We start from the raw sequence: 23,051 nt of genomic DNA on the forward strand, positions 1-23,051 counted from the left end.
AAAATTAGCCTCTGACTCTTCACTTCTTTTCTAGTTTTATGTCGTCAGATTTTTAAAAAATGCAGAAATGCAATCTTCCTAGTTGTTTAGATGAGGGAGGATTTTTTTTGGGGGTGGGGCGCGGATGGCAATAATTCTGCTATTACCATAAGTAGAATCCCCTGTGTGAATATTCATTTGGTGAATATGTTTTTTATGTCTTTAAAAACTTTGAGATAAAAGATGCTTGTTAAATTTAACATGTACAAAGTCTTTCCATTAAAAATGGATGAGCAAGACCTGCAAGCACTTCAGAAGCATACTTAATATTCACTTTTTAGTGTTGACCATAAATAACTTAAACTGTGCGGTAAGGTGGTTTCTGTTTCTGTGTCCTATAATTTTATATTTAGAACATTGTATTTAGAAACAGCCCTCAGGCCACCCTTTTACAAACCCATCCCCCAACCCCAAAAACCTGCCACTATGAATGTTTTCTCCTTATCATTTTTTTTAGTGTCACAAAGACACGTCATCTTTTTGAAAATGGCTTCTTTCATTTGGTATAATATCTTAGAGATTTATCCATCTATTTTTTTTAGCTGTCTGTAATTCATTCCTTTTTATTTATGAGTTGTTTTCTATGGTGTATATACCAAAGACACCAATTACCAAAATCAGGAATGAAAGAGGCCATGTTGCCTTGGAGGTTCTTTATGCTAAAGAACTCCATGTATGTTCAATAGCTTTGGTAAAATGAATCAATTTCTGATAACCAATAACTGCTCAGACTCCGTGAAATGAAGCGCATAACTTGACTAGTCCCATGACTATTAAAGAAGTTGCATTTATAATTCAAGCATCTTCTGGAAAATAAATCTTCTATACCATAAGGCAAGCATAGTTTTAAAAAGAAAGAAGAAACATGGGGCTGGGTGGGTGGTTCAGTGGTTAAGCACACTTGCTGGCTGCTGTTGCGGAAGGTCTGGATTTGGTTCCCAGCACCCACATGGTGACTCATGAATGTCCTTAACTAGTTCCAGGGGATGCAGTGCCCTACTCTGGCTTCTGCAGGCATCAAGCACACACATAGCTCACATACATACATGCAGGCAAGCATTCATACGCATAAAGTCAAAGTAAATTTTAAAAAGAAAGAATGATAATTCCATACAGTTTTCCACAAATAATTTTTAACTTTTTATTTTGAAAGAAATTTAGGTTCATAAGAAGCTTCTAAGAAATAATACATAGAATTTATCTAGTTTTCTTCAATAACATCTGTGTAACCAAAGCATTGCCAAATCATCTGCCATACATTCTTACATACAAAAGGGCATGAGGATATATGATAAAAACTAAGGAGTTCAGAAGTGTATGAAATAAAAATAGAAATCTGTCTCACACTCTGTCTGAAGCCAAATAAGCAGGATTAATGTGTTGTTCTTCTCTGCAATATTCTCTACACATGGTGCATAATTCACATTGACGTGTGTGTGTGTGTGTGTGTGTGTGTGTGTGTGTGTGTGTGTGTGTGTGTGTATAATGTCAGTGATCATCTGTATTCTGTTTTCATATGTAACCGGCTGCCATTATTTTCATATGCCTAACATGATGGACATTGGTCCCATGCACACACCATGGCACAGCCACGTAGAACAGGTAGGACTCCGTAATATGTATATGTATGTATGTAAACACACACACACACACACACACACACACACACACACACACACACACACACACACACATATATATGCTTACTTTTTTTTAGAGCAGGACCATTCTATATTGTTATTCAGCTTGCTCTTTTACTTGATAGGCAGTCATGAATCATGCGATATCCATCCTCAGTATGGCAAGTACCAGGAGTTTTTCATAGCCAACAGATTCTGTAGTAAAGATGTACGACAGGATATTGATTTCTTTTTCTGATAGACAGTTAGGCTGTCCAGTTATTTGCTATTACCCACAGCATTTACTACCTACATTTGTAAAGTAATTCAATTCTTTTGGTGACAACTTCCTCGAAATATGTTGGTGAGTTAGTGCCTTAACGGGCTTTGGGATCCTACCAATATTTCTGTAGAAGTGGCGACCAGCTGAAGTTTCATGTTGTCCCTACCTGGAAGTCTGGAAGAGCAGCCACCTGCCCTGCAGCTACCAGAGAAGTCTGTCCAGTGGTAGGCCGGGATTCTTTGCAAAGCCCACAGATGCCTGGATATTCCGGCATAAACCGCCCCATCTGCCTGCTGACAGGGCCTCGCCAGTTTTACGCAGTGGTTGGGGAACAAGGCTCTGTTGTTTGTCTCCTTGTTTGTGTTTTATTGTTCTCTGCGAAAGAGAATTGGACTTGGGTTTAGAAAACTTGTATTTGAGTCCCTTCTTCCCTAGTGTATCAGCTTTGTGCCAGGATTCCATTATATTCCACTAAAATCCTACCTTGCTCTCTGTGGCTGTGCCATGGTGTGTGCATGTGACTGATGTCCATCACGTTTGGCATGTGAAGATAATCGCCTCTGGTTACACATGAAAACAGAATACAGATGATTGCTGACATAATGGTTTGACTTAGCCTATTTCAGCCTTATGTTGGTTTGAAAGTGATAACGTATTCAGTAGCAACCAGACCTCAAATTTTGCAGTTTGATCTTTTTCCCATTGCTAATGATCAGCATTTAGAGTATCCTGTTGAAAGCTACTGTGCTGGAAGCCCAGGCTAAGGTATAATGCTTGGAAGTCTCTGTGTTAAATGAATTTTTGAATCAGGATCAAGTAACAGAGTGGGTTCGTGGGATGTATCCCCACTGTAACGTGAGAGCACCGCGGATGGTTAAATGAGATTGCTTTTATCTTATGGTGAGCATCAGGTGGGTGCCAGACTGTAGTGAGATTTGCTCTGCCCATGACCCTGTGCTTCTTGCTGTTGCACATGACCTCTTAAAAGGTCACGATCCCCTCCCTCCTGATGCCTCTTCCTGGTCTGATCGAACGGTGAGGTGGATTCGCTCCTGGTCAGAACAGAGGATGACTTCAGCTGTTTACTCGGTTCTGTATTCATGAGTGTATATCCTCAATTTATATCTTAATAAATCCCTATTACCCATTAATTAGACTCACGTGGATTGATCTTAACACCCGACATTTTTAATGTCTCTGTGCCATTTGGTACCTTCACCATCATAACCTACATTTAAGACAGGACCCTGGGCATGATGATGTATGCCTTTAATCCAGTATTCAGGAGGCAGAGGCACATGGTTCAAGGCCAACCTCATCTGCATAGTGAGTTCCAGGGCTGCATAGTGAAACCCTATCTTAATTTTTTAAAATTTTGATTAGTCACATTTGAATATATCCTAGAGTAAATATAATTTTAATATGTTTAAAAATATTCAGGCTTTAACTCTGTACATAAGTTGAAATTTTAATAAGTGAAATCATGCAGTATTACCTTGAACCCAATGAGAATAGTCCCCATGACCCTATGTGTGCTGTGATGGTGCTGGTCATGGGGATCGGAGTTTGAGTAGCCAGCGAGCTGATAGTACCTGTCTAGAAGGTACTGTGGATGTGTTCAGGTTCCAGTGCCGTCCACTGACGGGTGAGATGAGGATGGCGTCTCTCCAAGCATCCTAAGGTCAGAGCAGTGAATCAGATTTGCTCATCCATTGAGGATGGGCTGGTGTTAAAAATGGAGCACTTAGTGCAATAAACAATGGGAGAAACATTATTTGTGGGACAACGCCAACTCAGGTCAAGTGAAAACATATAAACACAAAGAAATACACGTGCACACGTGTGCACGTGTGTGCACACACCTGACAGGTGATATTCTATTATGCACACACTTAAGTGCTACAGAGCAGTTGCTTGTGAGGGTCGGGGCAGAACCTCATGAGGACAGCGAGATGGGTAAAGGGACATATATGGACACAGGACTGCCTGGGTGCCCAGGCTGTTGTCCAGTAGGCTGTAGACAAAGGGCAGGCTATTAGCAACTGCCTGTCTGTCCCAGAGGACTGACCTTCCCTGGCTATAGGCCTTTCTTGTACAGGAGAATATATTAACGTACACTAGAACTTTAGTGAGGCTTAGTGTGTGTGTGTGTGTGTGTGTGTGTGTGTGTGTGTGTGTGTGTGACAGCCACTCCAAAATGTCTGTTTCCACACCTGACACACCCTAGTCAAGATGAATTCTTCTGAAGGAAATACTTGGCTGGGCACTCAGCAGCAGTATTTTTTGATACTCAGCAGCCTTCTACTTTTTTGTCTGGAAGAAAGGGGAAGATGAAGGAGGAGGGCTTAGGACCCCCCCCCCAATGGTATAGTGAAAACTGTATTAACATATATTTGAACTAAAATCTAGTCATAAGGATTGTTGCAGTATACGTTTCTGGTCTAAAATCTTCATAAAAACACTGAAGATCCACTGTTGGCACTCCTGTTTTTGTGTGGGAACCAGGTAGCACCTGAAGACCAAGATGTGAAGTACGTTTCCTACTTCATTGCCAGGTGAATTTCACCTATGCTTGGCTGTCTTTATGGTAATTTGGCGGGACAGCAGGCCTTTTCCTGAGTCCTCATCTAAGGCACTCTGGCTGTGGAGGGCTAGGGATGTGGTCCCTTTTACTGTTATTCTGACACTTGAACCCGTGTAGATATACCTAAGGGTCTTGTAAATACAGTGTGGAGTCTGCTGAATTGAGGTGTGGTCTCGGAGTCTGCCTTTTGTTAAGATTTAATACAAAATTATGTGTATTTATCTGTATGAGTGTGTGCCACACGTGTGTGCCATAAGTGTGTGCCACACGTGTGTACCTGTGGAGGCTAAAAGAGGGTATTGGATCCTGTGGAGCAGGAGTTGCAGGCAATTCTGAGCTGAGTAACATGGTTTCTGGGAACCAATCTAGGGTCCTCTGGAAGAGCGGGAAGCACTCTTACTGCTGAGACGTCTCTCCAGCCTCAGAGTCTCCTCAGACAAGTTTCCAGGAGATGTTGATCACCTTTTTCAAAAAGTTAAAGTATTATTTACATACAGTAAGATTGTTTCGCAGTGTGTGTTCTGTAAGCCTTTGACAGGTGACACAGTCATGTCATTACTGAGAGAGTCAAGTCATGCCAGTCTTACACTGGATTCCTTGTCCCCTCTGGCAGTTCCCTCCCTGTCTCCTGGCACCTACCGTCTAGTTGGCTTCTGTGGTTTTGTCTTTTCCAGCGTGTCGTCATAGAGAATAATGTATATATAGTGTATGGCCTTTGAGTCAGGCTTCCTTCGCTCAACAGCTTTTACATGAGATCTGCCTGAAGCGCTACATGTCAGTAGTCTGCTCCTTTTACCGCCTTCCATGGTATGGGTTCATCCTGGCTTACTTACCTAGTGACCCTCTTGAGAGGTATTAGTGTATAGTTTTTATATTATAACTCAAAAAAATCTTTGTGTGTCTGGGAGTGGGGCACAGTGCATGTGTAGAGGTCAGAGGTCAATCCTGTGAATCAGCTCCCACATGTTTTCTTTGAGACAGGGCCCCTTGTTGCTTACTGCTGTACACACCAGACTAGCTAGCGTGTGAGCTTGCAGGGACCGTCCTGTCTCCCATTCCCATTTCATCAGGGGAATGCTGGGCTCGCAGATGTGCACCACTACATCAGGTGGGTTCTGGGGATCCAAAGTCAGGTTCTTGTCAATGTTCAGAAAGAATTTTACTCACTGAGCTGTCTCTCCAGACCAAGATTTTTTTTTTTTAATTAAAAATCTTAGAACTGGCTAGAGAGATACTCTAATTGGTAAGATGCTTGTTGCACAAGCCTGAGTAACTGAGTTTGATCCCTGGAACACACATTAAAGAGACAGGTATAGTACATGCTTAAAGTCCCAGTGCTGGGGGGGCAGAGGAGAAAATATCCCCTGGGGTCCCCTGGGCTCAATGGCCAGTCAACCAGCCTAGCCTTCTTGGTTAGTTCCAGGCTACTGAGAGACAGGCCCTGTCTCAAAAAACAAGGTGATGGTTAGAGGCACCTAAGGTGGACCTTTGGCCTCCATGTGTACATGCATGTGTAAACATGCACACACACACACACACACACACACACACACACACACACACACACAAGTAGTTCTGGAACTTTACAATAATGAAATTCTCGTTTCCCATTCTTGTTTTAGGTGACATCACTCAGAAAGGCTACGAGAAGAAAAGGGCGAAGCTGTTGGCTCGTTACATTCCCCTCATTCAAGGTAAGGCCGGCTCCTGCTTCTGCTGCAGCCACAAATAGACTGTCCTATAAAACATGATATAAGAACTGATTTTAGTGGGCTGGGGGTGTGGCTTGGTGGTAGAACACTTGCCTAGCATGTGATAGATCTTGGGTACAATTCCCAGCACTGCAAACTACTAATAATAAATAAGCGCTGATTTTGGATTTTAAAAATTGTTATCTGTTTCATATTTTTTTAAGGGCTGAATAATATGTCTGTTATTAGATGATAAAAATCCAAGGGCATAGATTATAATTTACAGCTTTGGCTTGATACAGATCTCACTCCCAAATAGGACTTTTTTTTTTTTGAGACAGGGTTTCTCTGTGCAAACAGCTCTGGCTATCCTGGATCTAGCTCTGTAGACTAGGCTGACCTCAAACTCACAGAGATCCATCTGCCTCTGCCCCCTGAGTTCTAGGATTAAAGGTGTGCGCCACTACCCCAGCAACTTACTCTATTTTCGTGGTCATAGAGTGGCCCGATATAGTTCCTTACTAGATAAGGACACAAATTGTAAATTTTTTAATTCTTTGCACATTAATTTGTAGATTTGGCATATTCATTATTTTGATTTTGTTTTTGTTTGTTTGTTCTTTTGGTTTATTGAGACAGGGTTTCTCTGTGTAGCAGCACTGGCTGTCCTGGAACTCGCTTTGTAGACTAGGCTAGCCTTGAACTTACAGAGATTCACTTGCCTCTCCCAAAGTGCTGGGATTAGGCGTACGCCATCACATTCAGCTGCTATTTTGAATATTTTTTAAAAGATATATTTATTTATTTATTATGTATACAGTGTTCTGTCTGCACACCAGAAGAGGGCACCAGATCTCATAGATGGTTGTGAGCCACCATGTGGTTGCTGGGAATTGAACTCATGACCTCCAGAAGAACAACCAGTGCTCTTAACCTCTGAGCCATCTCTCCAGCTCCCTATTTTGAATATTTTTAATGGCATTTCACAACCTAATTCTTAAATTTATGTCTTAAGTACAAAAGGTCAGGAGATCCAAAATGTGATGGGAGGGGTTGTCTGGCGAGTTACTGAGTTGTTCTGAGGCTGTCACCACCGAGAATAGATTACTTTGCAAGGGAGGGCGGCTGGACTACTGGGACAGAAAGGCCCGCTGAGATGCACACGTACACACATACAGACTTGGTATTGGAGAGATGGCATGTGGCTAGGGTGCTGGCGTAGGCACCAGTACCTGTGTAAGATACATGAACCTAGACACCAGAGTTAACTGCAGGTGTTTTAGGCCCAAGTGTGAGAGGGGGCAGAAACTGGAGAGCCCTTGGGAGACCTCACAGGGAAGTGTTGCCGTCTCAAGAGAGGAAGGGTTTCTTGATTGCCAGATATGCCACTACTACAACATAAAAGAAAAGACTTACAAGTCGGGATACATTAAACTTCATAGCTCCTGTTTTTAAATTCAAAAGGTCCCACAAAGGGATTGCAAAGTCAAACTACAGACTGAAGGAGGATGGTTGTAACACAGTGATTTAAGAAATGGCCCCGGAATGTCCAGACAGCTCCGCCTAGTGGCTCTTCCTGCAGGAGAAGACATGCTCTCCATCTGCATGGCTAGGGGGCTAGCGTGAGGCCTGGGGGACAACTGAGCACCAGGAGTCTAGCCTATGCCACCAAGAGCCCAGGTTTCCTAATGAGATGAGAAAATGGGTCAACAGTACACAGTAACAATAATAATAATAAACCCTAACCTCTCAGATGATCAGAGAAGTGAAGATTAACCAGAGCCTGACATCCATATTGGAGCCAGTGTGGATGCATCTGTGCCACATGGTGCCACAGTTCTCCTTTAGGTACACAAGAATGTCCATTATGATCCTGAACTACCAAGATCTCCAACCCAGACCATGGGATGCCAGAGCATCTAGACATCATCAGTGATGAACCACAGTGAGATGATGGTTTGGAAGGACATCACAAAGCAATGTGGCCAGCATGAGCTTTAAAAACATACCAGACACTGGGGAGGCAGAGTCAGGTGGATCTCTGTGAGTTTGAGGCCAGCCTAGTCTACATATTGTGTTATAGGCTAGCCAGGACTGTACAGTGAGACCCTGACCAAAAAAGAAGTAATAATGGTAATAAATAAGTAAACCACGAGAAACTACACCAGAGGCCCTTATGAAGCTGTTAAAGAAAGAAAAGGAATTTCTAGATTGGAGTACACCATTTCCTGGTAGAGGTGAGATTGGATAGAGTAGGCCACATTCGATCTTCAGCTACCTGAAAGCTTTATTTCTTTTTCTTTAAACTTGAGAGAGGGGGGGGGAGAGAGAGAGAGAGAGAGAGAGGCTCTGAGTGTGCTCAAGCATGGTGTGCATGTGCTAGTTAGAGGAAAACTCCTGGGAGTTGCTTCTCTCCTTCCGTTTTGTTGAAGCAGGGTCTCTTGTTTCTGCTGTGCTGGGTACTCCAGTAGCTGGCCGGTGAGCTTCTAGATGATTTTCCCGTGTTTTGCTCCCTGTCTTTCCATGGGAGTGCTGGGATTACAGATGTGTGCCACCACCCCCGACTCTTTTATATGGGTTCTGAGGATCAATTTCAGCTTGTTAGGATGGCACAGTAAGCACTCTTACTTGCTGGTCTATCTTGTTAGCCCATGCTTAAATATTACTATTATTCCTGCTGCTGCTGCTTCTTCACAAGATTGACTTTTTCTTTTTTCTTTTTTCTTTTTCTTTTTTTTTTTTTGGTTTTTCGAGACAGGGTTTCTCTGCGTAGCTTTGCACCTCTCCTGGAACTCACTTGGTAGCCCAGGCTGGCCTCGAACTCACAGAGATCCACCTGGCTCTGCCTCCCAAGTGCTGGGATTAAAGGCGTGCGCCACCAACCGCCCGGCTAAGATTGACTTTTTCATGTGTGTGTTTTGCTTATGTATTGTGTCTGCCTGTGCACCACGTGCATGCCCATGGAGGTCAGAAGCGAGTGTCATATCTCCTAGAACTGGAGCTAGAGATGGCTTGTGAGATGTCACATGGGTTCTGGAAACTAAATTCTGGTCCTCTGTAGGAACAGCAAGTACTGGTAACCACTGAGCCATCTCTCCAACTCCATGCTTTATTTCTTAAACTGTATAGTGGCTACCTTTCCCCCTGTGTAATGCTTCTGAAATTGCATGTGCTTTATACTACCTGTATGGGTATATTTATAAATAACTGAAAAAGAATGTTGAAGATCCTGGTTACATATTGGTATTGGTTCATTCAAAACAAAAACTAAAATTGTGGTTGTGATGGTGGACACCTTTAATCCCAGCATTTGGGAGGTAGAGCTTTGTGAGTTTGAGACCAGTCTGATATATATATATAGTGAGTTCCGGGATAGCCACATCTACATAATGGAGAGACCCTGTCTCAAAAACAAACAAACAAACAAAAGCCACACTAAAATTGGGATTGAAGGAAACTGTTAAAACATTTTAAAGCCTATTTTTCCAAAAATCACAAACAACCATTAAGCAGAACAATTGTGTATCTTAGCTATTTCCAGTCCTAGCAAAGGTATAGAGAGTTCTAGATTGACATCATGAGATGTGGAAACAAAACAGGGTAAATGCTAGAAGATAAAAGGCAGCTATTTTTGTGTACAGGGACGTTGTGTGTGCTTGGAAGGCTGCTTGTTTAGCTATTGGAATTAGTAAGAGATGTTGGTTTTATTGCTATTGTAGTTTTAGAGAATATGTAGCTTTTATTTTTCAATAGTTCTATTTTGAAATATGAAAAATTCATTTAAATTGAAAATACGTTGTAAAATAATTACTAATACACTTATCAAGAAAAATACAGAACCTATATTGGGATCACAAAATATATTTAGAAGAAATAACCAATATCTAAACATATAAAAAAACATAAATTTCTTAAGTGGAAGAAAGAAATTCAAAGAATAAGAAACATAAGTAGGTAATAAACACTAAATCATGTTCAACTTTACTAGTAGATATGGAAATGCAAATAAAGTGAACTATCCTCTTAGGTTGGAAGAATTCTTAAGCTTTCTCTAACTCAGTGCTGAGAAATGTGTGAGGATATAGCACTTACACATGTTGCTTGTGGGAGTGTGAATCACTGTAACCTTACTGGAAAGTTATCTCTTGATACCTGCTAAAATTAAAAGTATATCATGTTAGGGCTGGAGAGACGGCTCAGCAAATATGAGCATGTCCTGCTGTTGCAGAGGACTAGAGCTCTGTTCCAGAACCACCTGTAACTGCAGCTCCAGGGACGCCCTCTTCTGGCCTCCATGGGCACCTGCACTCACATGCACCACCACCACCACCACCACCACCACCACCACCACCACCACCACCACATATACATAAAATTAAAACAAAACAAACTTAAGGCTGGTATGATTTTTAGGGTCTTTAGTCCTACTACTTAGGAGGCAGAGGCAGGTGGACCTTTGTGAGTTCAAGACCAGCCTGGTCTACATAGCAAGTTCCAGACAGGCTAGGGATGCCCAATGAAACCCTGTTGCAAAAACAACCAAACCAAAACAACAACAACAAAAGCAAAACAGGCATGGTGGCGCACGCCTTTAATCCTAGCACTCAAGAGGCAGAGGCAGGCGGATCCTTGTGAGTTTGTGGTCTACAGAGTGAGTTCCAGGACAGCCAGAGCTATTACAGAGAGAAACCATGTCTCGAAAAAAAAAAAAAAAAAAAACAAAAACAAAAACAAAATCAATCATACAAAAAAAAAAAAAACTTCCCCTTTATCCAGTAATTTCAGATCAGTTTTTGTTATCTTTATTGAATATTTCATCTATCTAAAGGATAAAGGCACCCATGTTTTGGAATATATTGTGCAATGTACCACTTCATCATCCTTAATGCCTGATACTACATTTTCTTCAGTGAAACTTTAAGTGGTTCTTTAGCCCAGTAGGGCCACTGTTCAGTATTGTCATATATCTGTGTGTGTGTATGTATACATGGAGTGTGTGTGTGTGTGTGTGTGTGTGTGTGTGTGTGCGCGCGCGCGCGCGTGCGCACGCGCGCGCGCGCGCGGGGGCTTATATTTTGTCGAATTAAGCATAGATTTCTGGAGTCACCCTTCTCATTCTCCAGTGCTATATAACCAGCCACGCTAGACAGCACCACAAATCTATCATGCTCATGGACCTGCAGTTTGGACCAGCTCAGAGACTAGCACTTGTGAATGCTGTCAAAGTCAAGCTATGAGTCTGAGTAGGTATCTGAGTAGGTGACCTGTGAGGGCCCCATCATTGGTGTTTGGGCTGGGAGGCCCCCCTCACCTGCCTCCCTCTCCTGTTTTCTCACCTGGCTCTTTTGACATGGAGATCAGCACACTGGACTTCACAGGCACAGCTGAGTCAGGTCGAGAGAGTTGTGTTGCTTTGTGTACCCAGCCTTAGAAGTCAGGCGGCGCCACTGCTGTCTCTGTTCCTGTGAGGGACACTGACCCAGTTGAAGTCAGGATAGACTCTGCTTGTACTGGGGGTGTGGTCAAGACTGGAGGAGCCAGTGAGACTGGAATCTCCGCCGGCTAGTCTTATAAGGCTTTTTCAAGCAAAGGCTGACAATGTCAAGCTCATTCTTACTGAGTCTCAGCTAAAGGTTTTGCTGTGCTATTCACAGATGTTAGCAGATTAGGATTGGAATGATACCAGAGACATTGTCTAGTGGCCATGCTGTTTGTACCCTGCTATTTCTCACTGTCTTGTATCCCATGGGTGGCTCTGGTCAGGATGCTGTCACTGTGAGCCAGGGGCTAGCTGAGGATGTGTGGAGAACAGGTGACATGTTCTCTGTCCATCCCAGATTTGAAGACAGAGCCAACAGAGGTGCTGCTGACTAGACCAGTTTGCCGGCCTCTGAACACTCTGTGCACTGAAGTTGTTCAGTTCTGTTCTTGGTGTTTCATTCTCTACCTCTCAACCTTTTCTTTGTATTTAAGGGACACCTAGTGATGGCCGATGGGCTGTTTCTCAGTTAATATTTGATGACACTGTAGACTGTAATGGTCACAAGCAGTACAGGCCATTTTAGATTTATAGAGCAGCCATACATTCAGGAACTAGCTCTTAGACATCTGTGACTCACATACAACCTGAACTGATGGTGCCATGTTGCCAAGGACACCCTGAGGGTGTCGTCATCGTCATCATCATCATCATTATGATTATGAACTAGGTCTAGTGGTATGAGGAGAAGACAGCCTGGATGTGGACATTGCCCTGGCCTATGTTTATGGCACTAAATCCAAAGCCAGAGGCTCTTTTGTGCTTTCAGAGCCAATACCAGGGGTGTGCAGCATGTGCTCCATGGCCATATAAGAGGAATGCACATTGTTGTAAATGGAGCTTTTTATCACTGGAAAAGAAAATTGTTTACACAAGGTATAAAACTGTGTTTCAGGAGTAGACCCATGTCTGCAAACTGAGAATAGAATTCCTGGGCCCTTGATGACTGCAGCCACATCTAAACCACAGAAGTCTCGGGCTACCAACTCAAGGGATGAGCGCTTCCGGTCAGGTAGGTCCATAGCTCTGGAAGTGCGGGAGTAGGAGGTGGGGTCGCATCAGGCGAGACGCTCTGGTCTGGCTACCGAGGCTTTTGGTTGGCTTCTCTTTGCTAGAATGTCCACCAGAGAACTAGTTCCTTTTCAGCTGAGCATGGTGCACACGCCTTTAATCCCAGCATGCGGAGGCAGAGGCAGAGGCAGAGGCAGGCAGATCTCTGAGAGTTCCAGGCCATCCTGGTCTACAGAGCAGGTTCCAGGATAGCCAGAGCTATACAGAGGAACCTTCTCTTGAAAAACAAACAAACAAACTAACAAAAAAGTAGTTATTTTTCACTTGAGTGATAATTTTCATCTTATTGTTCAAGAAAGCAGAACCCTATAGAGCAGTGGTGGCGCACACCTTTAATCCCAGCTCTCTCAGGAGGCAGAGGCAAGTGGATCTCCATGAGTTCGAGGCCAGCCTAGTCTACAAAGCTAGGCTGTTATGCAGAAAAACCCTGTCTTGAGAAACTAGAAAAAGAAAAGAAAAGAAAAGAAAAGAAAAGAAGAAAGAAAGAAAGAAAGAAAGAGAGAAAGAAAGAAAGAAAGAGGAACTTTCATATAGTTTTGGGTTTCTTTGTTTGTTTTTGTTTTTGTTTTTGTTTAATAGTTTTGGTTTTTCGAAAATATTTTTCTCTGTGTAGTCCTGGCTGTCCTGGAACTTGCTCTGTAGCCCAGGCTGGCCTCAAACTCACAGAAATCTGCCTGCTTCTGCCTCCCGAGTGCTGGGATCAAAGGCGTGTTTGATTACACCTTTGTGTTACAAAGTGTTGCATTGCACCTGGTTCAGATAGTTTGTTTTAATGTCTCTCTTTTATATGTTGATTGCCTTAGAGGTTGCTTGCTTGCAGCAATTGTGTGTGTGCTCATGAGTGTGCTTGCATGTATGCATGTACATGCAGGTGCCATCTACTCTTTTTTTATTTAAGCTTTGAGCTTAGAGTAGGCTATCCTGGCTGGCCAGTGAGCCTCTTGTTTCTGCCTCCCTAGCATATATATTTATATTTATTTTTTGGTTTTCAAGACAGGGTTTCTCTGTGTAGTTTGGTGCCTTTCCTGGATCTTGCTCTGTAGACCAGGCTGGCCTCGAACTCACAGAGATCCGTCTGGCTCTGCCTCCCACGTGCTGGGATTAAAGGTGTGCGCCACCACCGCCCGGCCTGCACCTAGGTATTTTTAAACTGTGAGTTCTGGGGGTCAAACTCGGGTCCTTGTGTGCACAGTGCAAGCCCTTCACTGACTAAGCGTCTCTTGAGTCTGTAGAGAACCCTCCCTCTCCTGCCTGCCCAGACAGTGTGCTTGCTGTCTGTATCTACTTCTCCAGCAGGAGCTCTGGGACGACTCAGTAATGTCTGTGTATATGGAAGTTGCTGTATAACTGGTGTAACTTTAAATTTCCTTTCACTTAGATTTTCTCACTATTTGGCAATTGTTTTTTTTAAATAAATATTTAAATAATATTTAATTTTTTTATTTTACTTTTAAAAACAATTCTGCTTACTTATTTATTGTGTGTGTGTGTGTGTGTGTGTGTGTGTATGTGTGTGCGAGTGCGCATGTGTGCCATGGTTCGCACATGGAGGTCAGAGAATTTGCAGCAGTTGGTTTTTCTTCTACTTTGTAGGTTCTAGGGATCAAACTTAGGTTGTCAGAATTGGTGGTCATAAATTTGCCCTCCTCCCCTATTATTTTGAGACAATCTCACATAGCCCAAGCTGGCCTGGAACTTACCATGTAGTGGAGTACGGCCTTTAACTCCTGATCCTTTCATTTCCGTCTTGGGGACTAGGAACATGGTCACGTACCAAAATGCCTGGTTTATGTGGTACTGGGGTTGGAACCCAGGGATTCATACATGCTGTGCAAGCATTCTACCAACTGAGCAATACATGTATGCCAACTGACCTGTACATGTGTGTGTTCAGGTGTGCATGCATGTGGAGACCAGAGGTTGATGTTGGCCGTCTTCCATAATCATAGTACACTTAATTAAAAAAAAAACCCAGATGAATTGATTACTGCATATGCTGCATGAACATTGAAACATCTCCAGTGGGAACTTACTAAAATTGAGATGCTGACATTGATATCCTGGCTGCTGTCTTCACAATGTGTCCACTTGATTTTTCTGTTTGTTTTGTGTATCTACTGTTGGCTAAGATGGCTGGCCAGCGAATCTCTGGGGGGTCCACAGCTTTTTATTTTGTAATTTTTTATAACTGAAAGTATTTATGAAGTTCAAGAGTTGAGTCCTCAAGTAAAGCAATATGTGGAGAGAATCGGAGGTATGGGGTGAGTGGGAAGGCAGAGCATTGTTTTTTTCTGCTCAGAGTAAATGTAAAAGTAGATTGTTACCTATGTAGTAAAACATCTACTGCTACTGTTGTTCCTGTGCAGATGTCCACACGGAAGCCGTGCAAGCAGCTTTGGCCAAATACAAAGAGAGGAAGATGCCCATGCCTTCAAAAAGACGGTCTGTCCTTGTGCATTCCTCTGTGGAAACCTATACTCCTCCAGGTATTGATAAATGGTTTCAGGATGGATTTTTATGAGTATGTCGTAGGCCTGGCGGTTAATATTTACTTTACTGAATTGGAATATCCTTGTAACCTGTAATACAGGTTTGAGAAATTTAGAAATTAAAAATGTTTACATATGTGCATATTCCTTACCTAAGAATCTATCGTATCTTTGGTATTTTTCTTATCCAGGTGAATATTTGTATTGTAGTAGGATTTTTTTATGGATTTTACTTTTTAAAAAACTAAGATGCGGGCTTGGGGATTTAGCTCAGTGGTAGAGCGCTTGCCTAGCAAGCACAAGGCCCTGGGTTCAGTCCTCAGCACCCCCCCCCCAAAAAAAACCTAAGATGCTATTTATAGCTGTTAATAAAGTGACAAACCTAAGACAGGCACGTAGTGGAGTACAAACTTCTGGGCTGACTTTTAAACCTACTCTAACCCGTGCCCTGTCTATTGTGCTGCTGACCTCCTGGCCATCCCTCCAGTGGGACCATTTAAGATGCTTATTTGGAGGGTGTGGGTATATTTTATCATCTATTGTTACCTCTGGAAATGAAAATATGCAGACAGGTTTCTCTCTAACGTCCTGTTAAGCCAGACTGAGGTGCATTGCCACAGATGCCTCTCAAGTTCCAAGTCAAAAAAATCATTTAGGCTTGATGCGTTTGGAATCGTACAAGATTTGCAGGGTGACCTGGTAGCCTGGTAGGTGCTTCTCCCCTTTTAAGAAAAGCTTATTGTTGGAAGAAGTCTTCAGAAATTATTGCCACATTACTGTTTCTGCTAATAACACTGTAGGCACTATCCAACAATAAGAAAATGTTTTAATAACTGTAATAAAATACAGGTATGCTGACTTCATGGAACCTTAGTTCACAAATAATTTCATGAGTTGAAGCAATTATGTTGAGGAAGGAATCCTTTCCAGAGGTACTTTTCCCGCTTTCCCTATGAACATGGATGTAGCCAGGGCCATAGTCTCCCGTAACAACCGCAGTGCTGAGGCATTCACGCACAGGCTAGGATATGAGGTACGGGCTGCGCCCTGCTGATGTGTGGATGTGGTGTCAGGCTGTGTAGATGGAGAGCAGTGAGGGCTGGACACTCAGAGCACATCACAGTTGGGATTTCCTAGGTTTAGGGGACAGAAAGCTGTTTTCATTCCTAGTGTTTGAAAACCTGTGGCCAAGGCCTCTGTCGGGACCTTGGCACTCATGGGATCACTTCCCAAAAGTAGGACTTCTTATGTGCCCTTCTGAAGGTGACCTTTGAGGTGCCTGATAAGTATTTTTGGACACGCCACCCCCTAAGTGGATTTCTCACTGATGCAATAAGCCAAATCGAGCCAAATTAAAAAGTAAAGGACTAGGTTTAATCTGAGCAAAGCATTCCTGGTTGATCTTGGGGGGGGGGGATCACCTGGCAGGTCTATGCACTGGAGCTCCATTATGCTGTAGGTGCAGTCTTGAGGAGCTCCGGGCGAGGAGCTGCCGCTTGGCGGGCTTTCTGAGAGGAGGCCGGGTTTGCAATGGGGGAGAGTGAGGCTGGAACGGAGCTTCCACCTTAGACAGTGCCCACTTGTCATACAGGGCCGAACTGTGCTTCAGGCCTGGAGACGAGTGAGAGGCCCTCTCCCTCTCTTGACCCATCTCTACATCATGCTTGTCACCGTTATTTTGATCACAGACACGTCATCTGCCTCAGAAGATGAGGGCTCTTTACGGCGACCTGGGCGACTCACCTCCGCTCTGCTCCAGAGCCATTCCAGCATCGAGCCCTGGCTCGACAGGGTCATTCAGGGCTCGTCCACTTCATCCTCTGCATCCTCCACCTCATCCCACCCGGGAGGGAGACCTGCCGCGGCTCCTAGTACCACCACAGCGCTTGCGGGCCTCACGGCCCACGCCCACATAGGTCAGTAACAGCTGCCTAGCCCCGCCCACTGGGAAGGGTCAGAAGTGTCCGGGACAGAGGACTACTGTCAAGTGACTGAGGTCATGAGCCAGATGTCACATGATGCCTTGTCTGCTTGAGATATCAGCTGTTTTTTAGCTTTTAATAATCACATTTGTCACAATGGGGCCACACTCGGATAGCTTGGCATCCAGACTTAGTTGAACAAAATGGCTCTGTTGGTAAATTTTTTGTCTCCATCCAGATCCACCTCTTTCTTATCTGAAATGTGTCTTTCGGGGACAGAAGCAGTCCTGTGATTCCGTGGCCTGGCAGTTCCAGGCTGGTGGGGTGTGCCCCAGTCCTCAGGAACACGCTGTTCTCTTGACGTCCTGTTGTCTTTTCCTGTTTTCCAGGTGCTTGTGACGGCCGCCCTGGGCCTGGCTCTCTAGTCACTGTCTTTCCTGTGGCTCTTTGCATATGTGGCTGTACGGGCTGGGGGTTGTCCTGAGCACAGGTCCTGAGATGGGGGCTAAGGTCTGGCCTTTCTTCCTACAGATAGTCCTCTTCCTAAAATCAAGATGTCAATCAAAGCCAGTCTTAAAGATACAGGAGTCTTCTCAGCCACGAGTTCTTGGATGACAGTAGTCAGTCTTACAAAGAAGTGATGTCTCGAGCCATCTGAAACCCTGCCTACAAGCAGTAGTTGTGTGATTAGCTGTATGTGAAGCCCGCAGACATTCGTGTCCTAGTACCTTAAAATGTAGTCCGTGTTAAAGACTTCTCTCATCCCTCATTTTCCTAGATGAAGAAAGAAGACAGAAAAAGCAATAATAAAATGAGTGAGGTAGCTTGCTGAGATCATGCACTGCTTGGTGGGGAAGCGTGCCGGTACCAGTGTTGTTTCGGCCTCTTCCTTTTCTTTTCTTTCCTGCTAGAGCTGGGGTGATGAGCGCTTGCCGTGCATCAGGCTGGGTTGGTGGTTTCTGCAAGCCACTGTAGATGGTGCTGGGACCATGTTCCAAGTTCTTTTCAGGTCAGACGTTTCTTCTGGTAGCCTGTGGTTTGTCCCGTGGAGCTTGTCAGTACAGCTCTTGATTTTTGTTTGTTTGAGACCCTATACAATTCCTGTATATTGCCGGGCATCTGTTTCCCACTGCGATGTGGGTCGGGTGGAAACTTGTGCTTCCTCTGCCACACCATGCTTCTTGCTCACAGAGCAGCCCCATGAATAGCAGTGGCAAGAGTAGATAGCCATTATAAGACAGTTACCTCCAGGGTGTCTCTGGCTGCTCCTTTCCTGTGTGGCTGGAGGCTGTGGCCTACCTTTCCTCAAGGAATGTGACAGTCCGGAGCAGGAAGGCAGCCAGGGCTGTGCTTTCCTGTTTATCTGCAGGCCTTTATTTTGCTTTTGTTTTACATTTATTTATTTATTCAGCTGTGTATGTGTGTGTGTGTGTGTGTGTGTGTGTGTGTGTGCACCTGTGTGTATACACACACAGAGACACACAGACACACACACACACACCACATGCATACCTCTGTAGGCACGTGGGGCAGCCAGAGGGGAACACTGACTCTCCTGCTCGATCTGCCCTTTTCCCTTAAGACTGGATCTCACTAACCCAGAATTAGGCTGGGTGCCAGCCAGCCCCAGCTCACTCAGTGCAGGATCACAGTCATGCACATCCCTGCTTTTTCCATGGGTCCTGGGATCTGGACTCAGACCCTCACGCTTGCCCAGCATGCTCTCTTTCCCACTGAGTCGTGTTCAGTCACCTTGTCTCTGATATGTGAAGCTCTTTCTAAGGGGACAGGACTCAGGAGCACCCTGCATTGGAGGCTTGTCACCACCGCTGAGCTGTTACTTCTTGGTCACATTCAGCATGCCAGGCTAGCCATAGCTCACAGCATTTGGTCAAACAGCCCTCAGGGATCCAGTGGTTGTGGCTTATGGATGTCTTAACAGGAACACTCTGGTGCGTGTTGGAGTTAGGCGTGTTCACTCTCCGGTGTTTATAAGGTGGCTCTGCTGCCTGTGTTGGCAGATGATCCATTCTGTCTCCTGCAGCTGTGCTGGGAGGCCCCTTTTCCCTTCCTACTTGCTTGGCCTAGCATAGATGTTTTGTGATTGATTCTACTCAGTTTCAAAAAAAATCTCAACGTGATTTCTATTACCTTACTGCAAATGTAGTTTTGATAAGCTTTTGAGTAATTGAAGAGCACAGTCAACTTGATTTCTAAATTTTATTTATTTATTCTTTTAATTCTAAATACATTTGAAGTTCTTTATTTTGTGCACATGTGTGTGGGGGCGCCATAGTGGGGGGTCTCTTGTAGGAGTTGGTTCTCTCTTTCCACCATATGGGTTCTGGGGTTGTAAGGCTTGGTGGTAATTGCCTTTACCTGTGGACCCCGCCCACCAGGACTTTGTTAGTTTATGTGTGTGTGGTCACAGGCGTGTGTGCATGTGCCACGATGTGTTCCCTCCTTCGATTGTGTGCTCCAGGAATTGAACTCCGCTCAGAAGGCTTGCATGGCCAGTACTTCTATCCACGGAGCCATCTCATTGGCTCTTAACTTCCAAATGCAAGTTTATTTTTCTTAATCTCAAACCTGAAATTTAGAGCAGCACATTTTAGGGTTTCAGTTTGGAGTGCTTAACTAGTGAAGCATAAAATGTCCCAAATTTGTACTGTTCTGATTTCTGAAACATAAAACTCTGAGGTCATTGGCACAGGGGATACTTAGTTTATATGCACCTTCCCTGTCCTCATTACAAAACCATCATTTTGCTTCTAACCCCAGATAGATGAACTTCAGATGAACTAAGGAAAAATACATAAGAATAATATATTAAGTAAAAATGTGGAAGTGGAACTTATTAGGTAAGGGTACTTTTTTAAGCATTAGTTTCAGTTTTTGGATTAAGGAAATAAAATACATTAAACATTTTGACATAGATATAAACTTCACTCAAAAACAGTGCTTTTAGGGATGGTTTTGAAAGCAGAGTTTTTTTTTTTTTTGTTTTGTTTTTTTTAAAGACAGTTTCTCTGCCTATGGTTGGCTACCCTGGAACTCACTCTGTAGACCAGGCTGGCTTTGAACTCAGAGATCCACCTGCCTCTGCCTCCTGAGTGCTGGGATTAAAGATGTGCACCACCACCCCCCCTCACAAAGTTTAGTTTATGTAGCTGTTTAAAAAACTACTTCATGGTATATATTATTACCTTCTTTCTACATATACTTTTAAAATCATTCTTCTTTTTGCTAGGTTTGGAAGCACAGAGATGTTTCTTTACAAACTGAAAGATCTTCCTGATAGACTTTAAAATGCTAGTGTGCTCATCACCAGGCTATTTGAAGGCTTCTGAAAACTGTCATTGAAATTTTAGATTTTTTTTTTCCAAAAAGTATATTCTGTTTTATAAATAGTAAGTTTATGTTTTGCTCCTATGTATTTTCTTTCTTCCTACTCAGGTCTTACTTTGAATTTTATCCAAGTTAATGAAATGATAGATGGTCAGAATTGAACTGTCAGAGTGTTAAGAATACCATAGTGAACAGCATATTAATTTAAATATTGCAGATGACCAGCCTTCATCACACACAGGCCCACTGCACGAACTGGTCGACGTCAGTGTGTGGTACGATGTCACATCCAACAGCCGCCCCACTGTTGATGCTCTCAGTGTTAGGCCAATAGTAATGAAAATTCCTCTAGCGACTTAGAGTCAGTGTTTGGAACAGATCAAAGTCCTGCTCCATGAAAATTAAAAAAAAAACTTTGATGTTGAGAGAATGAAAGCAATAATCGTATCTTATGTACACTCTCTTAAATGTAGCATTAATTGATTATACATTAAGTTGATGGTAGTCTCTTAATTTTTTAAATATTTTGTTCATTTGAGATGGGATTGTATCATGCAATTCAGGCTGGCCTTGAACTTCTGTCTCTGCCTCCCAAGTAGTTGGACTTGTAGGTGTAAATCACTTATTGGTATGTCAGGCTCATTGCAGAAAATTTTAACTAGCATATGGGGCACTTTTAGTTTTTGCACTTAATTTTTAAAAATTCTCCAGACACAGGGTCTCATCATGTGACTCTGGCTGGCCTGGAACTTGCTATATATAGCAGGCTAGCCTTAAATTTAGAGAGATCTTCCTGCCCCTGTCTTCCGAGGTACTGTTATTAGAGGTTTATTTAATGTCTGGCTGTTTTTTTTAAAAAATTTTTTTGAAGATTTATTTTTATTTTATGTGTATAAGTGTTTTGCCTGCATATATGCCTTATAAGGATGCATTGTCCAAGAAGGCCAGTTTGGATTCTCTCAAACTGGAGGAGTTACAGGCAGTTGCCTGCCATATGGGTGCTGGGAACCGAACCTGGGTCCTCTGCAAGAGCAACAAGTGCTCTTAACTGCTGAGCCACCACTCCATCCCCTGGCTTTTGTATTTTTATTCTTAGATCAACAAAGATGATGTCTTCATAATATCCAATCTACTTTTAGGGAAGTTACAAGGCTGGTTGTTTCTTCGTAATGTAATGAAAAGCATTTAGTAGTATGTTATTTCAAATTAATTTTTGTTTCCGTAAGGAAACTTTTCAACTAAGATCTTGTTATGTTAAAAGGCAAGTTTTCCATGCACTTTGTGATATACTTGGTGGTTCTAGGTCTATCTTTTAAGGAGTGGAATTGAGACACCTCCAACACATGCACATATTCCTGCATAACACATGTGGGGGTGCGCAGGGCCCTGCATGCCTTTGTTTAGTCAGGAAAACAGAACTTTCAGGATACCATGATTAATCCCTTGCTTAGAGCTCAGACAGCAAACTTTAGATGGACAGGTTGGAATAAACACTTAATGCTTGTTGAATTAATCACTGTTATTTGGGTATGTTTTTCAAAAATCAGATCTGCACTCTGCCCCACCTGACGTTACCACTGGACTTGCGGAGCACTCACACTACGAGCGTCCCCAGGTGGCATCTGTGAGAGGTATTCCTCGAGGGCATGGCAGGAACGTGCTGGAAACTGCAGATGGTAAGAAATGCTTCTCTTTCGTTTCTGAAACCACAGAGTACAGGTTCTCGCTATGATATTTAACATGGCCTTTGTGTATTCCCTTTCTCTAATTAAGCCAGACATCAGCTATGATTCTTCTGTGCAAATAAACAGAAACCGGTGTGCAGTGAATGTTACCATAGAAAACATTATGTAGAAGAATAACTGGAAATAGCTAGGAAACGGCTCCCCCTTCCAGTTTTGGAGAAGGGAAATAAGCAGCTATGGAAAGTTCCTATACTCAGTCAGCGTGGCAAGCTGGGTACCATGCCTCATATCCTTGGCAGCCTTGGAGGTTGGTGCAGAATCAGTGAATGATGTTAGGAGGGGATTTAGAGCTTCAAATAATAAGATTAGAAAATAAAAATGTCTGAACTCAGTCTCCTAAGAGTTTTCTTAAGCAGAAAAAGAATGAAATGAATCTAAAATAGAAGGAAAGAAATAATATATATATAAGACCACAGCTTAACACCCCCACACAAGGCAAGACAATCTGAAAGCTAGCTCTTTGAAAGGCCAGGACAGTTTTATAACTTCTCATTGTGTGGATCAGTGAGGCACAGCAAGGTTCCCTACTTCACCTGGGCTTCTAGTCAGAGAAAGGAGTGGAGACTGTAGTCAGAGAAATCAAGCAAAGGAAAATAAACAAATAAAAGTCATCCAGACTGCAAAGGAAGAAATAAAATTATCTCTGTTTGTAGATGATATGACCTTGTATGTGCAAAACCAAAAGTTAAACACATTCACAGAAATAAAATTAATAAATGGC

At 43.2% G+C, this 23,051-nt stretch overlaps 1 protein-coding gene and 1 long non-coding RNA gene across 7 annotated transcripts in view; one reads left to right on the forward strand and one right to left on the reverse strand.

The window, feature by feature from the left end:
- Nucleotides 1-23,051, forward strand: part of Dip2a (disco interacting protein 2 homolog A) — an 86,671-nt gene that overhangs the window by 13,532 nt on the left and 50,088 nt on the right. For 3 of the 6 annotated variants that reach the window (XM_028874266.2, XM_028874262.2, XM_028874263.2), the window contains exons 2-6: nt 6,148-6,219; nt 12,651-12,767; nt 15,193-15,312; nt 17,004-17,231; nt 22,133-22,261. In XM_028874266.2, coding sequence (XP_028730099.1) covers nt 6,148-6,219; nt 12,651-12,767; nt 15,193-15,312; nt 17,004-17,231; nt 22,133-22,261 — 666 coding nt within the window. The remainder of the gene's footprint in view (nt 1-6,147; nt 6,220-12,650; nt 12,768-15,192; nt 15,313-17,003; nt 17,232-22,132; nt 22,262-23,051) is intronic. The other 3 variants (XM_028874267.2, XM_028874265.2, XM_028874264.2) reach the window with 2 other exon arrangements.
- On the reverse strand, nt 6,118-8,527 carry LOC119086785. Its single transcript, XR_005090142.1, has 2 exons — nt 7,963-8,527; nt 6,118-6,263 (listed from the first exon to the last, which is right to left on the reverse strand). It is a non-coding gene; the product is annotated as an uncharacterized LOC119086785 (long non-coding RNA).

Source organism: Peromyscus leucopus, chromosome 16_21 (assembly GCF_004664715.2).
Source record: "Peromyscus leucopus breed LL Stock chromosome 16_21, UCI_PerLeu_2.1, whole genome shotgun sequence".
NCBI lineage: Eukaryota > Metazoa > Chordata > Mammalia > Rodentia > Cricetidae > Peromyscus > Peromyscus leucopus.